Source organism: Stenella coeruleoalba (assembly GCF_951394435.1).
Source record: "Stenella coeruleoalba genome assembly, chromosome: 1".
In the NCBI taxonomy this organism is placed as follows: Eukaryota; Metazoa; Chordata; class Mammalia; order Artiodactyla; family Delphinidae; genus Stenella; species Stenella coeruleoalba.
This window is the reverse complement of record NC_137169.1, coordinates 34,096,780-34,120,273: the sequence shown is the minus strand read 5'-3', so window position 1 is coordinate 34,120,273 and position 23,494 is coordinate 34,096,780. Positions and strand designations below refer to the sequence as shown.

The following is a 23,494-nucleotide window of genomic DNA, read 5'->3' as shown; positions in this document are numbered from 1 at the left end:
TCTAGAAAAATTGGAAGATGCTTATTGGGAAGCTCTATATTAAATCTAAATTCTTGACACTACCAATCCCATTGAATTTTTGAGTCCAGCATTTTACTGAATCAATTTGTTTCAAAATCATTGATTACCCCTCTAAATATGTGATTTAAAAAGAGATTGACAAATAACCAGGGCGTCAACAGAATCCAGTAAAGTAAATAATTCAGACAAACTCAGAGTCCATTAGAACGGTGGTCACCCTCTTTCATGATATTCAAGTCTAGGTACATACCCAGAAGTGTAGTATGTGGTAGTCTGCTGCAGTATTTGTTTTGTTTTTGTTATTGAAGCAAGGGTCAGAACTTTGTGCTAACTCATTAGATACCTAGTAGGGTACAAATATCTCTTCTTTACAAGGTAATTTCTTAATCTCATATCTCAAAACCCTAAAAAGGCTCTGGGAGGTTCATAAAATATCTCAGTTCTGTGCATCTATTTCCTCCCTTACTAGACCATCAAGAGCACCTTGAAGCCGTAATATTTCTCACTCTTGTACTCATACGGTCTGTCAGTCTTGCTTTTACCCTCTCCCCATCTCCCTTGCTTTCAGTTGCTCTTTTTTTTTGTTTTAAATCTCACTCTTCTACTTTCTTGTGCACACGCATAAAACACAAACATGTATACATACTCAGTTGCACTAATATACGTAGTATCTTTGTATTGATAAAAGGTATTGAATAAGCAGATAGAAGACAGATTATAATCAGAGTTACTAATCAGAATTCCAATTTAGATAGGAAACTGGCAACTGAGGTGTAAAGTGATAATTTTTCCCAAATAGCAATACATGGACTGATTCCATCAGAATCACTTGAGGGAGGGGTGGGGTTGTTAGTGTGTACGTGTGTTTGGTGGTGGTAGTAATTCCCAGATTCCATTGCAGTCCTACCAAATCAGTTACTTTATCCTTGTGGGTAGGGCCCAGGAATCTGTACTTTTAAAAATCATCCCTAATGATACCCAGCTAGACTTGAGAATTTCCAGTGAAATAGATGGGTTGGAATCAGAGGTATCCAGTACTGCTCTTTGCGATAGTCCAAGCAGGAGATACTGAGGCCTAAACATAGACAGTTGTGGCTATTAGGAAACAATTAGAAAGTAGTAATGCTGGGACTTTGTGACTAAATAAAGAAACTGGAGTTTTGGGACTTCTGCTTTCAGATATGATAGAATAGCTAGTATCGGATTAACCCTTCTCCCTATCTATATAAAATTACCACCCTGCCCACCAATAAAAAAGAAAGGCATTGGAGAAAAAGACAAGCAGGACTTAAGAAGCAAAGATCTCAGAAAAAAGGGAAGCACATTGAGATAAGCCCTACATGTTTTCCCTGGGGACATTTCCCACTTCTCAGTGCATGGCATAGAGGCTGCACAGAAAGCTACAACCTAGAGCAGTCACTGAGCTAGGGATGTAAAAATGAGAGTGTGAGGCTACCAAAGAGCCAGGGCTTAAGGACCAAGATCCTGAGGAATCTCAGAAGTTACCTCAACTTTTTGCAAGCGATATCCAGTTAAGGCATTTGCTAATCCCTAACCTGTGTGTGCTTCAACTCAGACACAGGCAAATCATGTGGATTTTTCACTAGCCAGAATTCAGCAGTCTCACAGAGGTGGGGGGGACAAAAGTTGTAGTTCTTTAAAGAGGGAGCCATGGTAAACACCCCAGTTTTACAAATTGATACTTAAGAAAGATTATGTTCTATACGTAAGAGCAAATCAAAATAACACCAGTCGCAAACTGTTATTAGGGTGGTATGCTAATATTCCACTTGCCAAAAGAAAACTAAATCCTTTCTGGAAGATAACATATCCCGAGCTTTTGCAAGTTTTCATAAGTAAGGTCTTACTTTCAGTCAGAATTTTCAGACATTCCAAGAAACAAGACCAAATAATTAAATGCCAAGATTGAAAGATAGTATAAACATATCCACAAGTGATCTAGATATTGATTTTTAAATAACTATGACTAATATGTTGAAGAAAATAGATGAATTATAGAAAATTTATCAGAATTGGAATCTGTATGGAAGAATCAAGAGAACTGAAAAATATAATAACTGAAATTAAGAATTAAATAGATGGATTTAACAGCAGATTAGACACAGCAGAGGAGAGAATCAGTGAACTGGAAGATAGGTCAATAGAAAATATGCAGGTTGAAAAACAAAAGAATGGAAAATTCAGAGAAGCTTAAGAGGTAAATGGGATACAGGGAAAAGATCTAACAAACTTGTCATTAGTGTTCCAGAAGAGAAGCAAAAGGGAATAGAGAAGAAGCAATATTTGAATTTTCTAAGACTGATGAAAGATAACACAATACAGATTCAAGAAGTTCTGAGAACCCCAAGAAGGACTAATTAAAAGAAAACCTTATCAGGCAAATAAAAGTCAAACTGCTAAAAAACAAGGATTTTTTTTTTATCTTAAAATCAGAGGAAAATAATAGGCAACTTCAAAGGAACACACTGAATTCTGAATAGAAATGATAAAAGTCAGATACCACCAGAATGAAATTTTTGTAGTGCTGAAAGGAAATAACTGCCAATCCAGAATTCTAAAATTAGAATTTCTATGAAAAATGAAGGTTAAGTAAATAGGCTTTTACAGAAACAAAATGTGAGAGAATAACAGTATTAAAAAATTAAAGGAGGTTAATTTTTCAGATAGAAGGAAAATTATCCTGTGCAGAAAAGAATGAAGAACACCAAAAGAGTATGCATGTCAGTAAATAAAAATATGTATCGAGTGATTAAAACAATAGCAGTGCTGTTATAGAACACAATGCTTTGGAGTCTAAAATACTTGTAGAGGTTAAAGTACGTGACAATACTAGAGTAAAGCATTAGCAAATATATTGCAGTTGATGTCTTTGCATTGTATGGGAAGTGGTAAAAGTACTAAGTCAAGGGCATGTGGTAAAATCTAGGGCAGTGATTCTTAACACTTCAGCATATATCAGAATAACTAGGAGGGCTTGTTAAAACCCAGATTACTGGGCCCTACCCTGAGAGTTTCTGATTCTCTAGGTCTAAGTTGGGGTCTGAAAAATTGCGTTTCTGACACGTTCTCAGATACTGGTCACGTACTGGTCCAAGTTCCTTACCTTATGAACCACTGCTCTAGGTTACTACAAGAATAAAAAGAATATTACCAAGTAAGGAAAAATAATAAATCCTTGGTTAATCCAAAAGTAGGCAAGAAAGGGCTTCCCTGGTGGCACAATGGTTGAGGGTCTGCCTGCCGATGCAGGGGACACGGGTTTGTGCCCCGGTCTGGGAAGATCCCACATGCAGCGGAGCGCCTGGGCTCGTGAGCCATGGCTGCTGAGCCTGCGCGTCCGGAGCCTGTGCTCCGCAATGGGAGAGGCCACAGCAGTGAGAGGCCCGCGTACCGAAAAAAAAAAAAAGAAAGAAGAAAGTAAATTAGTGAGCTGTGGGGACAGCTTCAGGCAACCTGTAATATGTGTAATTGAAGTTCCTGATGTAAATCAGGATCTATACAGAGCAATTAAGTACACCAGAAATGGTAACTATGTGGGTAAATATAAAGCTTTTTTTTTTAAAATTTAAATCTCTTTAAAAGATAACTGTAAAGCAAAAATTACAAAAATGCATTGTGGGTTTATAACACATAGAAGTAAAATATATGACAGTAGTGTTGGGGCAAGGAGAGGAGAAATGAAAGTTATGAAAAGAGAAAATGTTTAAAATTTGGGAAGGCAAAAGTGAAGCCATCGTTCACAGAAGACATCATTATTCATATGGAAAATTCAAAAGAATCTACAGACAAACTCTTGGAATTAATAAGTGAATTTACCAAGGTGTCAATATTAGATCAGTGTTGGATTTTAGAAGTCAGTTATTTTTCTGTGTATTAGTCATGGACAGTTAGAAAATACAATTTAAAAGGTAATACTTACATTAGCATTCAAAAACATCAAACACAGAGACACTTCATTTTATTGTGCTTCGCTGTATTGTGCTCCCCAGATATTGGGCTTTTTACAAATTGAAGGTTTGTGGCAACCCTGTGTTGTCAGCTGATGGTTAGCATTCTTAACCAATAAAGTATTTTTAAATTAAGGTATATACATTGTTTCTGTAGACATAATGCTATTGCACCTTAATAGACTACAGTACATTGTAAACGTAACTTTTATATGCACTGGGAAACCAGAAAATTCATGTGACTTGCTTTATTTCAATACTTGCTTTATTGCAGTGGTCTGGAACCAAACCCGCAATATCTCTGAGGTAGCTAGGATTAAATGAAAGATGAACTCTGCACAGAAAACTATAAAAAATTACTGAGAGAGAACAAAGGGTGTATAAATAACTAGGTATATAATTTTCATAGAGAAGATTATTGTAAAGAAGTCAGTTTTTCCTGAGTTTATCTACAGATATAATATCCCAATCAAAATTCCACAGTGCTTTTTTTAGGGGAAAGAAGATATTAGGAAATGACCAGCTGATTTTGAAAGATAAATGAGACTCCAAATGGTAAACAGTAGTTGAAGAAAATGTTGAAGAAAAAGATAAAAGAGGATTTATACTTCCAAATATCGAGTAAACCTACAATAATTGAAAGTGTAATATTGGCATAAGAATAGACACATAGAATTATGGAACAGAGTTCAGTGATGTCTTTCAACAAATGGTGCTGAATCAATAGAAAAGTGAGATTTTTTTCTTGCACAGAAATCAGTTTCATACCCCAGTAAAGATGTTAAAAAAAATCAATTTCAGATGGATTTGAGACCTTAATATAAATGATAAAGTTCTCAGATGGATGAAAAAGAATAAAATATGTTTTAAAAAGTGGAATGAAGGAAGTAATAAAAGATTAAGAGCCGATGCTAACGCAACACACAACAAAGCTTTACATAATCCTTTAGCTAAATTTACTGCAAAAGGACAGAGAAGGATATATATACGTTGTATGAAACCAGTCATTAATGGTAGAAGTCTGTATGGTGGTTACCTGTAATAGGAGATATGCGGATGGATAATGACTGGCTGGTGAATGATGATTGGGAGAGTTCATGAGTGGGCCTTCTGGTGTGCAGGTATGTTCTGTATCAGTGGTTCTGTGATCTGTGGACACTTGAGTAACCAATACCCTTTTGGGGATTCCATGATAATACTAAAATGCTATTTGCCTTTTCCTTTATTTTTGTGTTTTCACAGATGCAGCAAAAGCAATAATATGTAAACATTAGCACAAGTCAAGGCAGTGACACCTGACTGTACTAGTAGTCATTGTGTTCTTCACAACCACACACCCTTCAGATTAAAAAAAACAAATACTAGTTAAGAATATCCTTGGTGATGCAGGAAAAATAATTTTATTAAATTGTGACCTTTGAGTAAACGTTTTTAAGAATCTGTATGGTGAAATGGGAAGTACACATAAAACGCTTAAACTGTGTATACCGAGGTACAGTGGTTGCTTCAACGAAGAGCATTTGTGTTGAACTAGCCACTTTGTTCATGGAGCATTGATTTTACTTGAAAGAACAACTGACACTATTATTCAGATTTGGGTATTTGGCAGATATTTTCTTGAAAATGAATAAAGTAAGCCTCTCACTTAAAGGAAAACAATTGACAGAATCTCTTGCCAATGGTAAAATTTGAGCTTTTAAGCAAAACATACAGGTTCGGAAAACTTACATCCACCACAGTGAGTCTGGTAGCTTCACAGTCTTTACACACTTTTCCAATGAGATTATTGGTAATGTTAACAGGTGTGATGTTTTGATGTTGTGTAATGAAATATGTCAGTATTTGGAAGATGTGCATAACTTAGTGAATGATATTTTCCAAATGACCAATGCATAATGTTATAAAATCATGCGTGGGTAAATGATCCATTCAGAGTCCGAGGTGGAAAGTGGATTATAATGTAAAAGAGTGTGAAAATTTTATTCATATGGTTTCAGATTTTACATTGCAACTAATCTTTAAAAAATTGTCACTTGTCATGTTTTCGTGTAGTATCAAAAAAGACTATCCACAATTATCTGAAAAGTCTATTAAAATATGCTTCCCTTTTCCAAACACACACACACATATATATGTATATATGATGCTGGGTTTTCTTTCTATACTTCCACCTAAACAACATATTGCAACAGATGGAATGCAGAAGCAGATATGAGAATCTAGCTGTTTCCTGTTAGGGCAGGCTTTGAAATTTACGAAAATGTAAAACAGTGGCACCCTTCTAAGTTTACTTATTGAGAGAAAATTTTTTTTTGTTAACATATAGTTGAGTTTGTAATAGTTATTTTTAAGTTAGTATTTAAAATTTTTTAAATTTCTAATATGCCAGTTATTGATAAATATATCAAACAAAAGCTTCTTGACTCCTTAATATTTAAGGCTGTAAAAGGGTTCTAAGATCAAAGTTTGAGAGTTGCTATTGATTACATGATTCCATGAGTATGCCCATTTTATAATTAATAAACTATAACAACTCGTGTATTTTCCTCTCCATAATATGTTACATTTTAATAAAAATCTTATACTCCTTGCTATGAGGATTTGTCTAAGATGGTGGGAAGTATTTCTGACTTGACTGATAGGTAACTAAGCATGCACAGGAGAGAATGAGCAGCCAACAGAATGACCATGGGATGCTTGTAATTTGCTGATATTGTATTGCTTAAGAGCCCATAAGGTTGAGTTTTTTAAAAAATGAAATTTACACTGGAAATAATTGACCAGAAAAATCTTTGCCATAGTTTTATTTTCTCTCAATTTCCTTATACTCTTTTCCCTTATTAGTTCCTAGACACATAATTGTTCCTAGCTGATGTGAATGTGAGACAGTTTGGTTTTGCCTTAAGTATTGAGGCATAGATGCCTAGTTTTCCAGGTTTTGGCCTCTTTTGGCAAATGAGCATTGAGCATGACCCCATTTTCAGCACAGACAGAAGGGTGGTAATAGCTCAATTGGTCATTAAATTCAGCAAGTATTTTTTATGTGTATACTGAGTAGAAAACATTATGCTGCTTATGATTATTTATTGGGGAACTCAAGTTGCTAACAGTCTAGTAGTGGATAAAAATTTGATAAAAATTAGTTACACCATAAAATCAAAAGTATTAATTTTTCCCATGAAAGTAGGAGCATAGAAAGGAAAATTGGTAGTAGCATCTGAATGGAACTTTAAAGGATATTTAGACGAGTTTTCTGTTTTAAAAATATCTTTTTTGTTGTTTCTAATTAAAAATGATAATGCACATTATAAACATACTCAAGCATTGTAAAAATATACACTATCAGTGACAGAAGTCTTCAGGAATACCCAGCCCCCTGCCAGTTAACCATTGTTAACAGTTTGATACATAGTTCTTTCATGTCTAACGCATATGTTAGCATATTATTATTATTTTAAAAATCAGATCACATATTTATGATTCTGCAATTGTGTTGGACAGTTTACAGTTTTCAATATTATAAACACTATGATGCCTAAATTCTATTTTTTGTGTTCTTTTTTTTTGATGCCTAAGATTTTTAAAGAAGAAAACTGATTTTGCTTAAAGCTTGAGTAAAAATAAGTTTATGCATTATAGAAATATTTAACAGTAAAAATCTGTTATAATCCCCTCTTATTAAATGTCGATGAACTAATTATACCTTTTAGAAAATTGAATTTATATACCTCTGGATGGGATATATCCTTTAGTTTGAAAGTAAATTATCAATATTTCATGGTGAACATGGAGTGAGCGATGTAGAGCATGGATTTGGGGTAGGTAAACACCAAAGGAAAGACCAATAACATTTTGTTTTCCTTCCATCTACCAGGTTAGTTGTATTCTTCTAGAGTTGCTTAAAAAGTACTTTTTAGAGTAGGAACTACTTATTCAAATATTGCTGTTCTTTTCCTTGTAGGTAACATTGTACAACACTGATCAGGATGGTAGTGATAGCCCACGCAGTAGCCTTAACAACAGTCTCTCAGATCAGAGTTTGGCATCTGTTAATTTGAACAGTGTTGGAAGTGTGCATAGTTACACACCGGTAAGCCTTGGTGAAGTTAACTCCTTTGTTGAGTACTCATTTAGAGCTTAAAATGGAACCAAACGTAATTGAAATACAAATAAAAAGTGAAGATGTATATTTCTCACTGATGAAATTGATCATTAGCTTAGATAAGTAGAGCAGATTTCTATTATATTTTAGCAAGTTAGATACAAATATATTGTTGTACTATGTTATATATTTTGGTCTACTTCATCTGTTCTCTGTCCAAGTGAAACACAATTGGAATAGGAAAAGAATTTTTACTTTAGTCTTCTAAAGCTGTGTTTAATGATATTTTACAGTCCTTGGTAAAAGAGCTTAGAGGATATGTATATCACCTAGTTTTCCAGAAGCAGATCTAAGAAGGGGATTCTACAAACCCCAAAGCTTAGGATGACCTGGTACTCAGTTGTTAACCAGTCTTGTATTTTCAGTTTGGGTCTGGAAAACAAAGCTATGCTATAAAGGGACCTGTGTGAGTATTTTTGCTCCTGTGCTGACCCTTCCCTTATCTGATACTTCTTTTCAAATCATCTTGCACCTGTCCTCCTGGGTAGACAGAACAGAGCCCGAGAGAGCCATACACCACACTGTTCATGGTATAAATTTGATCTCATCACATCTCTCCCTGTTCCAAGATGAATAATAGGTAAAAACTTTACACAGAGAAAAGATATAAGGGGGATGGGGGACCTGAAATAAGAAAATAACACGAGGAAAACAGAAATTCAGAGAGCAGTTTTAAAACTCACCTTGAATGTAGGAGAAAGAAGACAACGCAAAACTGTTAACAGTGCTCTGGGGGAAAAAATTTTAAATATTTTTCGAGAATGCAGAAGAAACAGATAAAGGAATACCAATTATGTAAAAGAATACGATAGATATGGAGAATTGCGAATTATAGGTGTCCCCAAATAGTTGGTACAGAAGCAGTTTTCAGAAGAAATAGAGAACAAAAGGGTTACTGAGTTCTAAGAAAAGTTAATGGGAAAAAAACTATATCTAGACACATCATGACAAATTTTTAAATTTCAGAAGTAATCATAGATACTCTAGCAGAAGAAATAAGGTACATTCAGAGAAACACAAATCATACCTCTCTTCCATAATACTAAATGCCAGAAAATGATGGAGCACTTTATACAGAGTGTCAAGGGAATAGATTTGGAATTATAAATATTAGGCCCACCAAATTTTCATTCAGTTGTGAAGTCAAGAAAAAGACATTAATTCTTTGATACACAGAGTTTAGAAAGCATCCTACCCTTGTTTTCATGCACCCTTCCTGAAAAAAATTACATATTTAGCTGATCAGGTGGTGAATTAAAGTACTCAGTAATGATGAAGTCATGTGCCAGTGGTGGAGCCATTCCCCTACACAAAACTCATATTTTTCCATGTCATTGTAGACTCCTTGTGAGCATCATTTTGAAAGGCTGCATAAATCTGTAGCCAGTGTTCATATCTTAATTTTTTCAAAACACTAAACCAATGGTAGTTTGTTACTGCTTGATATGATCTTTAAGATATATTGCTGGATCATGTTTTATTTTATTTCTAGTTGTGCTGTCTTCAGAGATAATTCTTATTTTTTAGGTGTTCATGGTGCTCTTTTTCCTTGCATAGCTCGAGGCCCTGATCTATTCTGTTTTTCTCAGAATCTCCTTTGTCTTTTACCCTTCATTTCTTACTTTCCTTAAGTTTCATTTAAAAAAGAAAAATTTACCTACAGTGAAGAGTTAGGTGTGTTGAAGTTCCTTGCTGCTTTGGGCAGTGCCATACAACCTGACTCACAGTATTTGAGTTTAAATACTTAAAGATTAATTGAATAAATGAATGAGAAATGTTAGTAGTTTCAGAGTATAGTGAGTTTGAGATGAAATTGCTTCTGTGGAAATCAAGATGAAGACTCCACAGAAACTGGAAGGGTTCCAGGCTTAGCTTATCACTTATTATGACCTTGGGAAGGTCCTTTAACTTTGAATTTTCCCCCCTACTGTGAAATGTGGAGGTTGGATTAGATTTCTGAGATTCTTCAAGACCTAAGTTAACAACTTTTGGTCTGTCCTTTTATGTATACCCAACTTAACAGACGATAGGAAAGCCAAAGACAGGGAAGTTAATTCCTTTGAATTCTAATAACTGTTCTGATATTTTCAGTTTTATATCATATGTAATAAACCAATTCTGATATAGAGCTACTAAATTAGTAGTTTTTTTCTTCAATGTTAGGTGACAAATCATCCAGAACCAGTCTCTCAGTCATTAACTCCTCAACAGCAGCCACAGTACAACCTTTCAGACCGAGACAAACAACTACTTTTCTCAGAATATAATTTTGAAGATCTCAGTGCCTCATTTCGGAGCCTTTATAAGTCAGTTTTTGAGCAGTCACTTAGTCAACAAGGTGAGTTTTTTAATACCTCTTTTGTCATTTTTTATTGAAATTTTTTAAAGAATTATTTTCACATCGCAGCTGTTATAGTTCCTTAATCTTAGAACATTACCATCATGATAAGGACTGAAGGTTCTTTGTGCCTTTACTATAGTCTGTATATATTTTTATCATAGCACAAGAATGGCAGATAAATCTATCTCTTCATGCATGCCTACTTCGTTTGATTACTAGTGGTGTCCTGAAGCATTGTGTTAAAGGATTCTGACACTGCATTTATTGCCATGTGGGAAAGACTGCCATGATTAATTAGTGATGTCTAGCATGTGAAGTGTTTGAGTGGTAAATGTTGCACCACAAGAATAGATGTGCCTTGCTTTTCTGTTCTGACTGCTGTTAGCAAAGAGATAACTTTTGGAATATGGTAGCACCAAATTTGCAGTTTCATGTACGGCACTTATAAGTGAACACATTAGTTAGTGGTCATTATTTTGTACAACATACTTAAGTCAGATTTAACACTAAAAGTGACACTGGTTGAGATGTACTATTATCTCAACCAAATGCTAGATTGTTGCTATTATGTATTACTGTCCTATTAGCTGCTGGTTTAATTTTAATCAGAGTCATTTAATGGGATCAAGGTGTCTCGTTGTTCCACCATAGAACGAACACTAGCCAGAAATTGTTGGGAACTCAAACAATGAAGCATTGCTTTGTTTGGCAGATTGACTACTTACACCCCAACTCAGAGGGTTTACCTCACGGCAGTAGACAAAATAGACAAAAAATCCCTGCCTTTAAAGAGTTTACTTTTTTTTTTTTGTGGTATGCGGGCCTCTAACTGTTGTGGCCTCTCCCGTTGCGGAGCACAGGCTCCGGACGTGCGGGCTCAGCGGCCATGGCTCATGGGCCCAGCTGCTCTGCAGCATGTGGGATCTTCCCGGACCGGGGCACGAACCCGTGTCCCCTGCATCGGCAGGCGGACTCTCAACCACTGCGCTACCAGGGAAGCCCCGAGTTTACATTTTAATACACATCATTGTCAGATATTATGAAAGTTAATGTTATATGTAAGTGTTATATATATTGATGAATATCAGTAGTTTGTTTAGGAAGTTGGTTTTCTGGTTAAAGTGTCGTGTATTTTCTCAAATTTTATATTAAATTTTCTATAAAAGTACAAAAAAAAAACAACTAAGACTTTGCTAAGCAGATCCAGCTTTGCTGATCATAGTAGAAAAATACTGGCTTTGAAATAACAATGGCGACAATTTCTGAAACCCATAATGCTATTTCATTACACTAATAAAAAAAAGAAAAGAATATTGATAGGAATTTTGGGTTCTAGTCCAGGTTCTACCATCAAGTCAACTGAGTTAACTTCACCTCTTTAGACCTAAGCATTCCCATTGTACAGTGAAGAAGATTAGACTAGATCAGTGCTTTCCAAATTGTTCTCTTTGGAGCTGTTGGGTTTTCTGGAGGTTTCAGAGAGAAGGGTGCAGATGAAGAGGGAGACCTAACAGGTTCCTTTTCATGGCTTCCCAGAAAACAACTTTACATTTATTAGTTTTACATACTGGGCTTCTAAAAGATGTTTTGTTTTATTTTAAAAACAATTTGGGATTAAAAATGTTGGTAGAGGGCTTCCCTGGTGGCGCAGTGGTTGAGAGTCCGCCTGCCGGTGCAGGGGATGCGGGTTCGTGCCCTGGTCCGGGAAGATCCCACATGCTGCGGAGCGGCTGGGCCTGTGAGCCATGGCCGCTGAGCCTGCGCGTCCGGAGCCTGTGCTCCGCAACAGGAGAGGCCACAACAGTGAGAGGCCCGCGTACCGAAAAAAAAAAAAAATGTTGGTAGAGATTATATCTGGGTGCCCTCTTAAAATGTTAGGACTTTATTGGAAATAGATAATGAAATAACTGCTTTCTTTCATCTTATTGTAGTAACCCTATAGATTCCCTGTAAATGACATTTTTCCCAGGGTTAAGGCAAGCACTCTTATTAACACTTCTACCTATAAAACCTTAATTTATTATGTTTTGAGATTATCTTATAATGTACTCTGATATGATTTTACTCCTAATAACAAGTATGAGAATACTTTTATTTTTGTTTAAAATTTTTGATTCTTTTATTGACTGACAGTATGGTATGGGGCTTTATTTTCATTTCATTCAAGTAAAACTTTTTTGTGTTTGGTTCAGCAAAACATATGTTATCTTATGGGATATGAAAATAGTGTAGTTATATAGAACCACATGTTGCAATAAGGTTTGTTAAAGTGAGTGTCTACCTGTAAACCAAACATACATTATTTTTAACATTAAGCACTTCTGGCCTAATCATCATTATCATCATAGTGGCTAATATTTACTGAGCTAAGGCTACAGCCTGCGCTTGTACCATGGCATGTAATCCTCACAACAACTCTACGAAGCAGGTACTATTATCATACCCATTTATAATTGAGGTAATTGTGGCTTGGAGCGGTTAATAATTCTCCAGAGTTACCAAATGTGTAAATTATAGTGCAGAGATTTTAGTTCCTCTTTTCTGGTGTTAAGAAATATGTAATCTTAATCCCTAAACTGTGTCTGTCTCAAGAATGTTCCATAAGAGTAATGAAAAAGAGCAGTGGAGATGGCTGTTTTGTTTTGCTTATTCTTAAGGATTCTAGCCATCTTGGACTTAAAGTTTTTGGAGTAGTCAGAGAAAGAGATCAGAAATAACTGGGCTTTATTTCTACCCTCCTCTTTTGTCAAAGGTCTTCAGACCTATAGAGAACCATCCTCAATGTGACCCAACACCTCTCCCACTTCTCCCTTAACATTTTACTCATCTTTCAAGACTCAACCCAGATATTGCCTTTTCAAGGAAGGCTTCTCTGTATTCAGAGCCCCTTCCTAGGTAAAACGGGGAAGAAGCAGAGTTCCTGTATACCCTCTGTATACTTTTGCCTTAGTATTTACAGTGTTGGACGTAATCTCCTCAAGTGTCTGTCTCTTCCACTGGACCACGAGCTACTTGAGGGCAGAGAATGATGTTTTTTCTTGGTAGCCCCAGAGCCCCAGGGTATGATGGATACTCTATCAGTACTTGTTAAACTGAACCAAAATCGCTTCCTGACAGCATATACCTTTGCTCTGTAAATAATTTTGCAAATGTTTGTCATAAGGTATAACTGAAATCTGACCATCAGTGATCTTGCTTTGTCTCTTTTCAGGTTTGATGAACATCCCTTCTGAATCTTCCCAGCAGTCCCACACTTCTTGTTCCTATCAGCACTCTCCCGGCAGTACAGTGAGCTCTCACCCACACAGCAACCAAAGCAGCCTGACCAACAATCATGGCAGTGGCCTCAACACCACAGGCAGTAATTCGGTTGCACAGGTCTCACTGTCCCACCCCCAGATGCACACACAGCCGTCTCCACATCCGTCCCATCGACCGCATGGTTTACCACAGCATCCACAGCGTCCCCAGCACCCAGCACCACACCCGCAGCAACACAGCCAGCTCCAGTCCCCTCACCCCCAGCATCCCTCTCCACACCAGCACGTACAGCACCATCCGAACCATCAGCACCAGACGTTAACACATCAGGCACCCCCTCCCCCACAACAGGTATCCTGTAATTCTGGTAAGTTTTTGTCTTCTGACGTGTGTTTGGCTAACTGTGAATTTGGATCTGTTATCTGGGGCTTATATATATTTTCTACCAGTACTTTTCTTATCCATCTTCTTTTGTGTTTCCTTGCCATAGTCCTAGAGTTGTTAAGTCCTTCAGTCTATAGATTCACCTTTTTTTTTTCTGTACGCGTGCCTCTCACTGTTGTGGCCTCTCCCATTGCGGAGCACAGGCTCCGGACGCGCAGGCTCAGCGGCCATGGCTCACAGGCCCAGCCGCTCCGCGGCATGTGGGATCCTCCCGGACTGGGGCATGAACCCGCGTCCCCTGCATCGGCAGGCGGACTCTCAACCACTGTGCCACCAGGGAAGCCCCTGGATATTGTCTTGATTACAATTTATGTGGTAACATAGGCAAACTCAGCAACCCCTGCAGGTTTTGGTTTTAACTCTTTTGTCCTTCTGGAAAACAAATGTTTTTGTGAGCGTTTGAAAGAAGAGTGGAATGCAGAGTCTGTCTGCAATCTATTGTGATTTAGTGTGATATAGAAGAAAGAGTATAGATTTATGTCTGAAAGACCTGTATTCGAATCCTCATTATGGCTTTTTATGACCTTTGGTGCATTAACTCTTCTGGTCTTATTATTTTGTTAGCTGTAGAACAACACGGGTATACAGTGTTGTTATGCGGATCATATTGAGGATACAAAATATGAAATGCCCAGTCTAGTACCTTGCATTTACGTATTCAGTGAATGTTCCCACTTTTTCTTTCTTTGCATATTCCTGCCAAGTATTTCGTTTAGAATGATAGATTCATACCCTGATTTTAAAAGAAAAAAAAATGTCTGTTTCTCTTAAGATAGGTCTTGATGGTTTCTGGTGAGATGCTTAACTGACATTGCTCACAGACCAGGCAGTCTCTGCACTGCAGAACTCCAGAGGGTACCACAGACATAGACTACAAGTTGAATGGGGCCTCTTGGAATGGTGCAGAGTACAGCTGGCTTCAAGTCTTGGATTCATCATAGTGGCCTTGCTAAGTCATGCCCCCTCCTTTCTTTTGTTTGTAAAATGCAGGGAAATAATACCTTTCCTGCCTGTCTCACAGAGCAGATTGCCCCAATGCATGATATATTGGCTTTGAATCCATTTGTAAAACTGAATTGGGATCGGCCAATATCAGGAGTAAGGCCAGCTCAAACTTTTGCTATCCAAGATTTATAAGATTGCCAATATTATTTTTATAGGTGTTTCAAATGATTGGTATGCAACACTTGATATGCTAAAAGAAAGCTGTCGAATCGCCAGCAGTGTTAATTGGTCAGATGTAGACCTTTCACAGTTCCAAGGTGAGTATTGGTTCCTTCTGACTTATAACCAAATACACATATCATGTGTTTTTGAATAGATTTTAAGTCTCTTTTTAGTGGAAATAAGTATCTCCTTATATAGTGTTTCTTTTGCAGTTGGTAGTATGCTTAAAAACAACACTTTGCAAAATTCGTAATGAAGCCTTTCAGCCAGGTGATGTAGTGGAGGTTCACAGACAAGAGTTCTGAAGGAAATTTGGCCACATTTAAAAGAATCAGATTTTGAATAATTTTTAAAATGTCATTCTTCATTGCATGGGCAGAAGATTACCGGTGGAAATTTTGAGGGCTGGAAAAAAGAAGTGCTGTTTTCTTTGCAGTGTTTGCAGAACCATGCTAACTGTATTTCTAATGCTTTCCTCATAGGTTTGATGGAGAGTATGAGACAGGCAGATCTCAAGAACTGGTCTTTAGATCAGGTTCAATTTGCTGATCTCTGTTCTTCTCTTAATCAGTTCTTTACACAAACTGGCCTTATCCACTCACAGAGTAATGTTCAGCAGAATGTCTGTCATGGTGCCATGCATCCAACAAAACCTTCCCAACACATTGGAACAGGTATGGATTTAATTATCTTCCTGATTTTCTCTTTTTCTCATTCATATGAAATTCAGTAACTGTCTGGGGCTGCTTGATATGTTGTTAATGATAGTAGTGATCCATTTATATCTTTTTATTTCTAAGAAATGAATGAAATCAAGTAATTTATTTAAGATATATCTTAGAAAAATTGAGATAAAAGAGACTGTATGTTTTTCTCTCATTTACATGATTATTTTATTGTTTATAATTGACTTTCCTTTGTGAACTTTAACCTTTCAAGTTACCAAACAAGAATTAAATGTCTTAAAGATATGTACATTTTAATTTTAAGAAGAACATAGTTATGAGGTGTTACCAATTTAAATTTGTATAGACTTGCAATGAAAATCAACATATCTTTATATATCTTCTAAGAATGTTAAAAAAAATTAAAGTTCAGAGTGTATATGAAGAGTATACATAACGGTAGTCTCATTTATGTTTTACTCTGAACTCAAAATTTGTGCTTTGTATTTTTTCATCTTACTTTCTTCCTTTACTTTTTACCCTTGTAGCCATCTCGTTTACTCTGATTGCAGAGCCTACAGTTTTCTCAAGTTTACATTCTGTGTTTAATATCCAAGTTCTTTCTCTCTTCATTTTAATTTCTTGATGCTTTTATCTCCAAGTTGACTTCTTTTCTGTACATTGTCTAGTTTTTAGAGTTGATGCTAAAAAGCTCTCTTTTCTATCCTGAGTGGCTTCCTTCAGTCATTATCCTAAATTATTTCACATACTTGGTTTTTCTAAGTTCTCAAGATCCCTAGTCCTTTTTGTGAAATCTTCATTTGTGTCTTTTGGTACAAAAGAAACCTTCCATCTTTGCTTCTTCCACTTGAATAGCTTACCTAACTTGAAAATCTCAGTGGTTGTGTGATTTTGGTGACTTACTCATTTCATAAATCATATTCATAGAAGAGCCTCATTCAATGCCTGGCATATATAGGAGGTACTTAGTATTAACTGAATTTATTGAATGCCCTCTATGTGCCAGATACTAAGCCAGTAAACTTTTTTTTTTTTAATAACTCTTTAGGTTCTCTCTCTCTCTCTCTCTCTCTCTCTCTCTCTCTCTCTCTCTCTCCTTTTGTCACTTCTTTTTTGGTTCCTGTTAAAATAAATTTCAAAAACTTTATTTTTATTGTGGTAAAATACACATAAAATTCACTGTCCCAATCATCCTTAAGTGTGCAGTTCAGTGGTATTTAAATACATTCATAATGTTGTGCAATTATCAACACCATCCATCTCCGTAACTCTTTTCATTTTTGTAAAGCAGATACTCTATACTTATTCAACAAGACCTCTCCACCCATTTCAACCCTTCACCAGCCCGTGGCAACCAACATTCTACCTCTTGTGTCTTGAGTTTTAACTATTCTAAGTACTTCGTATAAGTGGAATCATACAATGTTTGTCTTTTTGTGGCTGTCACTTAGCATAATGTCTTCAGGGTTCATCCATATTGTAGCATATGTTAGAATTTTCTTCATTTTTAAGGCTGAATGTATGTATAAGGCTATTTTTAAGGCTATTGTATATATAATACATACCACATTTTGCTTATCCATTCATCTGTTAATGAACACTTGGGTTGCTGCCATGTTTTAGCTATTGTGAATAATGTTGCTGTGAGCATGAGTGTACAGATATTTTCAAGACCCTGCTTTCAATTATTTTGGTATATACTCAAGTGGAATTGCTAGATCCTATGGTAATTCTATGTTTCATTTTTTGAGGAACCATCATACTCTTTTTCGCAGCAGCTGTACCATTTTACATTTCCACTAACAGTCATAAGGGTTCCATTTTCTCTATCCTCACCAACATTTGTTATTTTCTTTTTTTTTAATAGCTTTGCCCATTTCTTGATTGGGTTTTTGTTGCTGCTGAGTTTTAGGAATTCTCTGTATTTCTGGGTATTAACTCCTTACCAGATATATGATTTGCAAATATTTTCTCCTATTCTTTTGTTTTCTTTTTTACTGTGTTGTTAGTGTCTTTTTTTTTTTTTTTCTTTTGTTGTGTATGCCTTTGGTATAGTATCCAAGAAATCATTATGGAATTCAATGTCATGAAGCTCTTGCCCTCTGTTTTCTTCTAAGAGTTTTAAAGTTTTAGGTCTTACATGTAAGTCTGACCCATTTTGAGTGAATTTTTGTATATGGTGTTATATAAGGGTCCAGTTTCTTTTGTGTGTGGATATCCAATTTTCCTATTACCATTTCTTGAAAGACTGTCTTTTCCCCATTGAATGGTGTTGACACCTTGTTAAAAATCATTTTGACTATCTATGTATGTATTGCTGGGTTCTCTATTCTGTTCCATTGGTCTTTATGCCAGTACACTGTCTGACTGTAGTTAGCTCTGTAGTAAGTTTTGAAATCAGGAAGTGTGAGTCTTCCAGCTTTGCTGTTCTTTTTCAGGATAGTTTTGGCTATTCACAGTCCCATGAGCTTCCATATGAATTTTAGGATGGGATTTTCTATTTTTGCAAAAAATGTCATTGAGATTTTTTTTTTTAACATCTTTATTGGGGTATAATTGCTTTACAATGGTGTGTTAGTTTCTGCTTTATAACAAAGTGAATCAGTCATACATAAACATATGTTCCCATATGTCTTCCCTCTTGCATCTCCCTCCCTCCCACCCTCCCTATCCCACCCCTCCAGGCTGTCACAAAGCACCGAGCCAATATCCCTGTGCCATGCGGCTGCTTCCCACTAGCTATCTACCTTACTACGTTTGTTAGTGTGTATATGTCCATGACTCTCTCTCGCCCTGTCACAGCTCACCCTTCCCCCTCCCCATAACCTCAAGTCCGTTCTCTAGGAGGTCTGCGTCTTTATTCCTGCCTTACCCCTAGGTTCTTCATGACATTTTTTTTTCTTAAATTCCATATATATGTGTTAGCATACGGTATTTGTCTTTTTCTTTCTGACTTACTTCACTCTGTATGACAGACTCTAGGTCTATCCACCTCATTACAAATAGCTCAATTTCGTTTCTTTTTATGGCTGAGTAATATTCCATTGTATATATGTGCCACATCTTCTTTATCCATTCATCCGATGATGGGCACTTAGGTTGTTTCCATCTCCGGGCTATTGTAAATAGATCTGCAATGAACATTTTGGTACATGACTCTTTTTGAATTTCGGTTTTCTCAGGGTATATACCCAGTAGTGGGATTGCTGGGTCATATGGTAGTTCTATTTGTAGTTTTTTAAGGAACCTCCATACTGTTCTCCATAGTGGCTGAACCAATTCACATTCCCACCAGCAGTGCAAGAGTGTTCCCTTTTCTCCACACCCTCTCCAGCATTTATTGTTTGTAGATTTTTTGATGATGGCCATTCTGACTGGTGTGAGATGATATCTCATTCTAGTTTGGATTTGCATTTCTCTAATGATTAATGATGTTGAGCATTCTTTCATGTGTTTGTTGGCAGTCTGTATATCTTCTTTGGAGAAATGTCTATTTAGGTCTTCTGCCCATTTTTGGATTGGGTTGTTTGTTTTTTTGTTATTAAGCTGCATGAGCTGCTTGTAAATTTTGGAGATTGATCCTTTGTCAGTTGCTTCATTTGCAAATATTTCCTCCCATTCTGAGGGTTGTCTTTTGGTCTTGTTTATGGTTTCCTTTGCTGTGCAAAAGCGTTGAAGTTTCATTAGGTCCCAGTTGTTTATTTTTGTTTTTATTTCCATTACTCTAGGAGGTGGATCAGAAAGGATCTTGCTGTGACTTATGTCATAGAGTGGTCTGCCTATGTTTTCCTCTAAGAGTTTGATAGTCTCTGGCCTTACATTTAGGTCTTTAATCCATTTTGAGCTTATTTTTGTGTATGGTGTTAGGGAGTGATCTAATCTCATACTTTTACATGTACCTGTCCAGTTTTCCCAGCACCACTTATTGAAGAGGCTGTCCTTTCACCACTGTACATTCCTGCCACCTTTATCAAAGATAAGGTGTCCATATGTGCATGGGTTTATCTCTGGGCTTTCTATCCTGTTCCATTGATCTATCTTTCTGTTTTTGTGCCAGTACCATACCGTCTTGATAACTGTAGCTTTGTAGTATAGTCTGAAGTCAGGGAGCCTAATTCCTCCAGTTCCTTTTTTCGTTCTCAAGATTGCTTTGGCTATTCGGGGTCTTTTGTGTTTCCATACAAATTGCAAAATTTTTTGTTCTAGTTCTGTGAAAAATGCCAGTGGTAGTTTGATAGGGATTGCATTGAATCTGTAGATTGCTTTGGGTAGTAGAGTCATTTTCACAATGTTGATTCTTCCAATCCAAAAACATGGTATATCTCTCCATCTATTTGTATCATCTTTAATTTCTTTCATGAGTGTCTTATAATTTTCTGCATACAGGTCTTTTGTCTCCTTAGGTAGGTTTATTCCTAGATATTTTATTCTTTTTGTTGCAGTGGTAAATGGGAGTGTTTTCTTGATTTCACTTTCAGATTTTTCATCATTAGTATATAGGGATGCCAGAGATTTCTGTGCATTAATTTTGTATTCTGCCACTTTACCAAATTCATTGATTAGCTCTAGTAGTTTTCTGGTAGCATCTTTAGGATTCTCTATGTATAGGATCATGTCATCTGCAAACAGTGACAGCTTTACTTCTTCTTTTCCGATTTGGATTCCTTTTATTTCCTTTTCTTCTCTGATTGCTGTGGCTAAAACTTCCAAAACTATGTTGAATAAGAGTGGTGAGAGTGGGCAACCTTGTCTTGTTCCTGATCTTAGTGGAAATGCTTTCAGTTTTTCACCATTGAGGATGATGTTTGCTGTGGGCTTGTCATATATGGCCTTTATTATGTTGAGGAAAGTTCCCTCTATGCCTACTTTCTGCAGGGTTTTTATCATAAATGGGTGTTGAATTTTGTCAAAAGCTTTCTCTGCATCTATTGAGATGATTTGCGTATACTGAAGAATCCTTGCATTCCTGGAATAAACCCCACTTGATCATGGTGTATGATCCTTTTAATGTGCTGTTGGATTCTGTTTGCTAGTATTTTGTTGAGGATTTTTGCATCTATGTTCATCAGTGATATTGGCCTGTAGTTTTCTTTCTTTGTGACATCCTTGTCTGATTTTGGTATCAAGGTGATGGTGGCCTTGTAGAAGGGATTTGGGAGTGTTCCTCCCTCTGCTATATTTTGGAAGAGTTTGAGAAGGATACGTGTTAGCTCTTCTCTAAATGTTTGATAGAATTCGCCTGTGAAGCCATCTGGTCCTGGGCTTTTGTTTGTTGGAAGATTTTTAATCACAGGTTCAATTTCAGTGCTTGTGATTGGTCTGTTCATATTTTCTATTTCTTCCTGATTCAGTCTTGGCAGGTTGTGCATTTCTAAGAATTTGTCCATTTCTTCCAGATTGTCCATTTTATTGGCATAGAGTTGCTTGTAGTAGTCTCTCATGATCTTTCTTATTTCTGCAGTGTCAGTTGTTACCTCTCCTTTTTCATTTCTAATTCTATTGATTTGAGTCTTCTCCCTTTTATTCTTGATGAGTCTGGCTAGTGGTTTTTCTATTTTGTTTATCTTCTCAAAGAACCAGCTTTTAGTTTTATTGACCTTTGCTACTGTTTCCTTCATTTCTTTTTCATTTATTTCTGATCTGATTTTTATGATTTCTTTCCTTCTGCTAGCTTTGGGGTTTTTTTGTTCTTCTTTCTCTAATTGCTTGAGGTGCAAGGTTAGGTTGTTTATTCGAGATGTTTCCTGCTTCTTAAGGTGGGCTTGTATTGCTATAAACTTCCCCCTTAGAACTGCTTTTGCTGCATCCCATAGGTTTTGAGTCGTTGTGTCTCCATTGTCATTTGTTTCTAGGTATTTTTTGATTTCCTCTTTGATTTCTTCAGTGATCACTTCATTATTAAGTAGTGTATTGTTTAGCCTCCATGTGTTTGTATTTTTTACAGATCTTTTCCTGTAATTGATATCTAGTCTCATGGCATTGTGGTCAGAAAAGATACTTGATACAATTTCAATTTTCTTAAATTTACCAAGGCTTGATTTGTGACCCAAGATATGATCTATCCTGGAGAATGTTCCATGAGCACTTGAGAAAAATGTGTATTCTGTTGTTTTTGGATGGAGTGTCCTAGAAATATCAATTAAGTCCATCTTGTTTAATGTATCATTTAAAGCTTGTGTTTCCTTATTTATTTTTATTTTGGATGATCTGTTCATGGGTGAAAGTGGGGTGTTTAAGTCCCCTACTATGAATGTGTTACTGTCGATTTCCCCTTTTATGGCTGTTAGTATTTGCCTTATGTATTGAGGTGCTCCTATGTTGGGTGCATAAATATTTACAATTGTTATATCTTCTTCTTGGATCGATCCCTTGATCATTATGTAGTGTCCTTCTTTGTCTCTTTTAATAGTCCTTATTTTAAAGTCTATTTTGTCTGATATGAGAATTGCTACTCCAGCTTTCTTTTGGTTTCCATTTGCATGGAATATCTTTTTCCATCCCCTTACTTTCAGTCTGTATGTGTCTCTAGGTCTGAAGTGGGTCTCTTGTAGACAGCATATATAAGGGTCTTGTTTTTGTATCCATTCAGCTAATCTGTGTCTTTTGGTTGGAGCATTTAGTCCATTTACATTTAAGGTAATTATCGATATGTATGTTCCTATTCCCATTTTCTAAATTGTTTTGGGTTCGTTATTATAGGTCTTTTCCTTCTCTGTCATTGAGATTTTTTATATGGATTACATTGAATCTGTAGATTGCTTTGACATCTTAACAATATTTTCTTGCAGTCCATGAACATGAGATGCATTTCTGTTTATTTATGTCTTCTTTAATTCTTCAGCAATGTTTTTTAGTTTTCATTGTACAAGTTTTTCATCTGTAATTAATTTATTCCTAAGTAGTTTATTCTTTTTGATCTCAGTGAAAAATGGAATTGTTTTTGTAATTTCCTTTTCAGATTGTTCATTGTTTGTATATAGAAATGTGACTGAATTTTGCATGTTGACTTTGTATCCTACTACTTTGCTGAATTCATTTATTCTAACAGTTTTTCTGTGTGTAATCTTTAGGGATTTTTATGTATGAGATTATATCTGTGAACAGAGATAAATTTACTTCTCCATTTTTAGTTTGGATGCCTTTTGTTTCTCTTTCTTGCCTGATTGCTCTGGCTAGGACTTCCAGTACTGTGTTGAATAGAAGTGGTGAAAGTGGACATCTTTGCTTTGTTCCTGATCTTAGAGGAAAAGCTTTCAGTCTTTCACCACTGAATATGATGTTCACTATGGGATTTTCATACATGGCTTTTGTTATGTTGAAGTAGTTTCCTTCTATTCCTAATTTGTTGAGTGTTTTTATCATGAAATGTGTTGACTTTTGTCAAATACTTTTTCTGTGTCAGTTGAGATGATCATGTGGGTTTTTATCCCCTTCATTATGTTAA

At 36.2% G+C, this 23,494-nt stretch overlaps 1 protein-coding gene across 5 annotated transcripts in view; it reads left to right on the top strand.

Moving 5' to 3' along the window:
• The window catches only part of FOXJ3 (forkhead box J3), a 129,084-nt gene that overhangs the window by 95,869 nt on the left and 9,721 nt on the right, over positions 1 to 23,494 (top strand). For 4 of the 5 annotated variants that reach the window (XM_079901505.1, XM_079901502.1, XM_079901503.1 and 1 more), the window contains 5 exons: positions 7,951 to 8,079; positions 10,315 to 10,489; positions 13,704 to 14,120; positions 15,358 to 15,459; positions 15,847 to 16,038. In XM_079901505.1, the coding sequence (XP_079757631.1) occupies positions 7,951 to 8,079; positions 10,315 to 10,489; positions 13,704 to 14,120; positions 15,358 to 15,459; positions 15,847 to 16,038 (1,015 nt within the window). The remainder of the gene's footprint in view (positions 1 to 7,950; positions 8,080 to 10,314; positions 10,490 to 13,703; positions 14,121 to 15,357; positions 15,460 to 15,846; positions 16,039 to 23,494) is intronic. The other variant, XM_079901506.1, reaches the window with a different exon arrangement.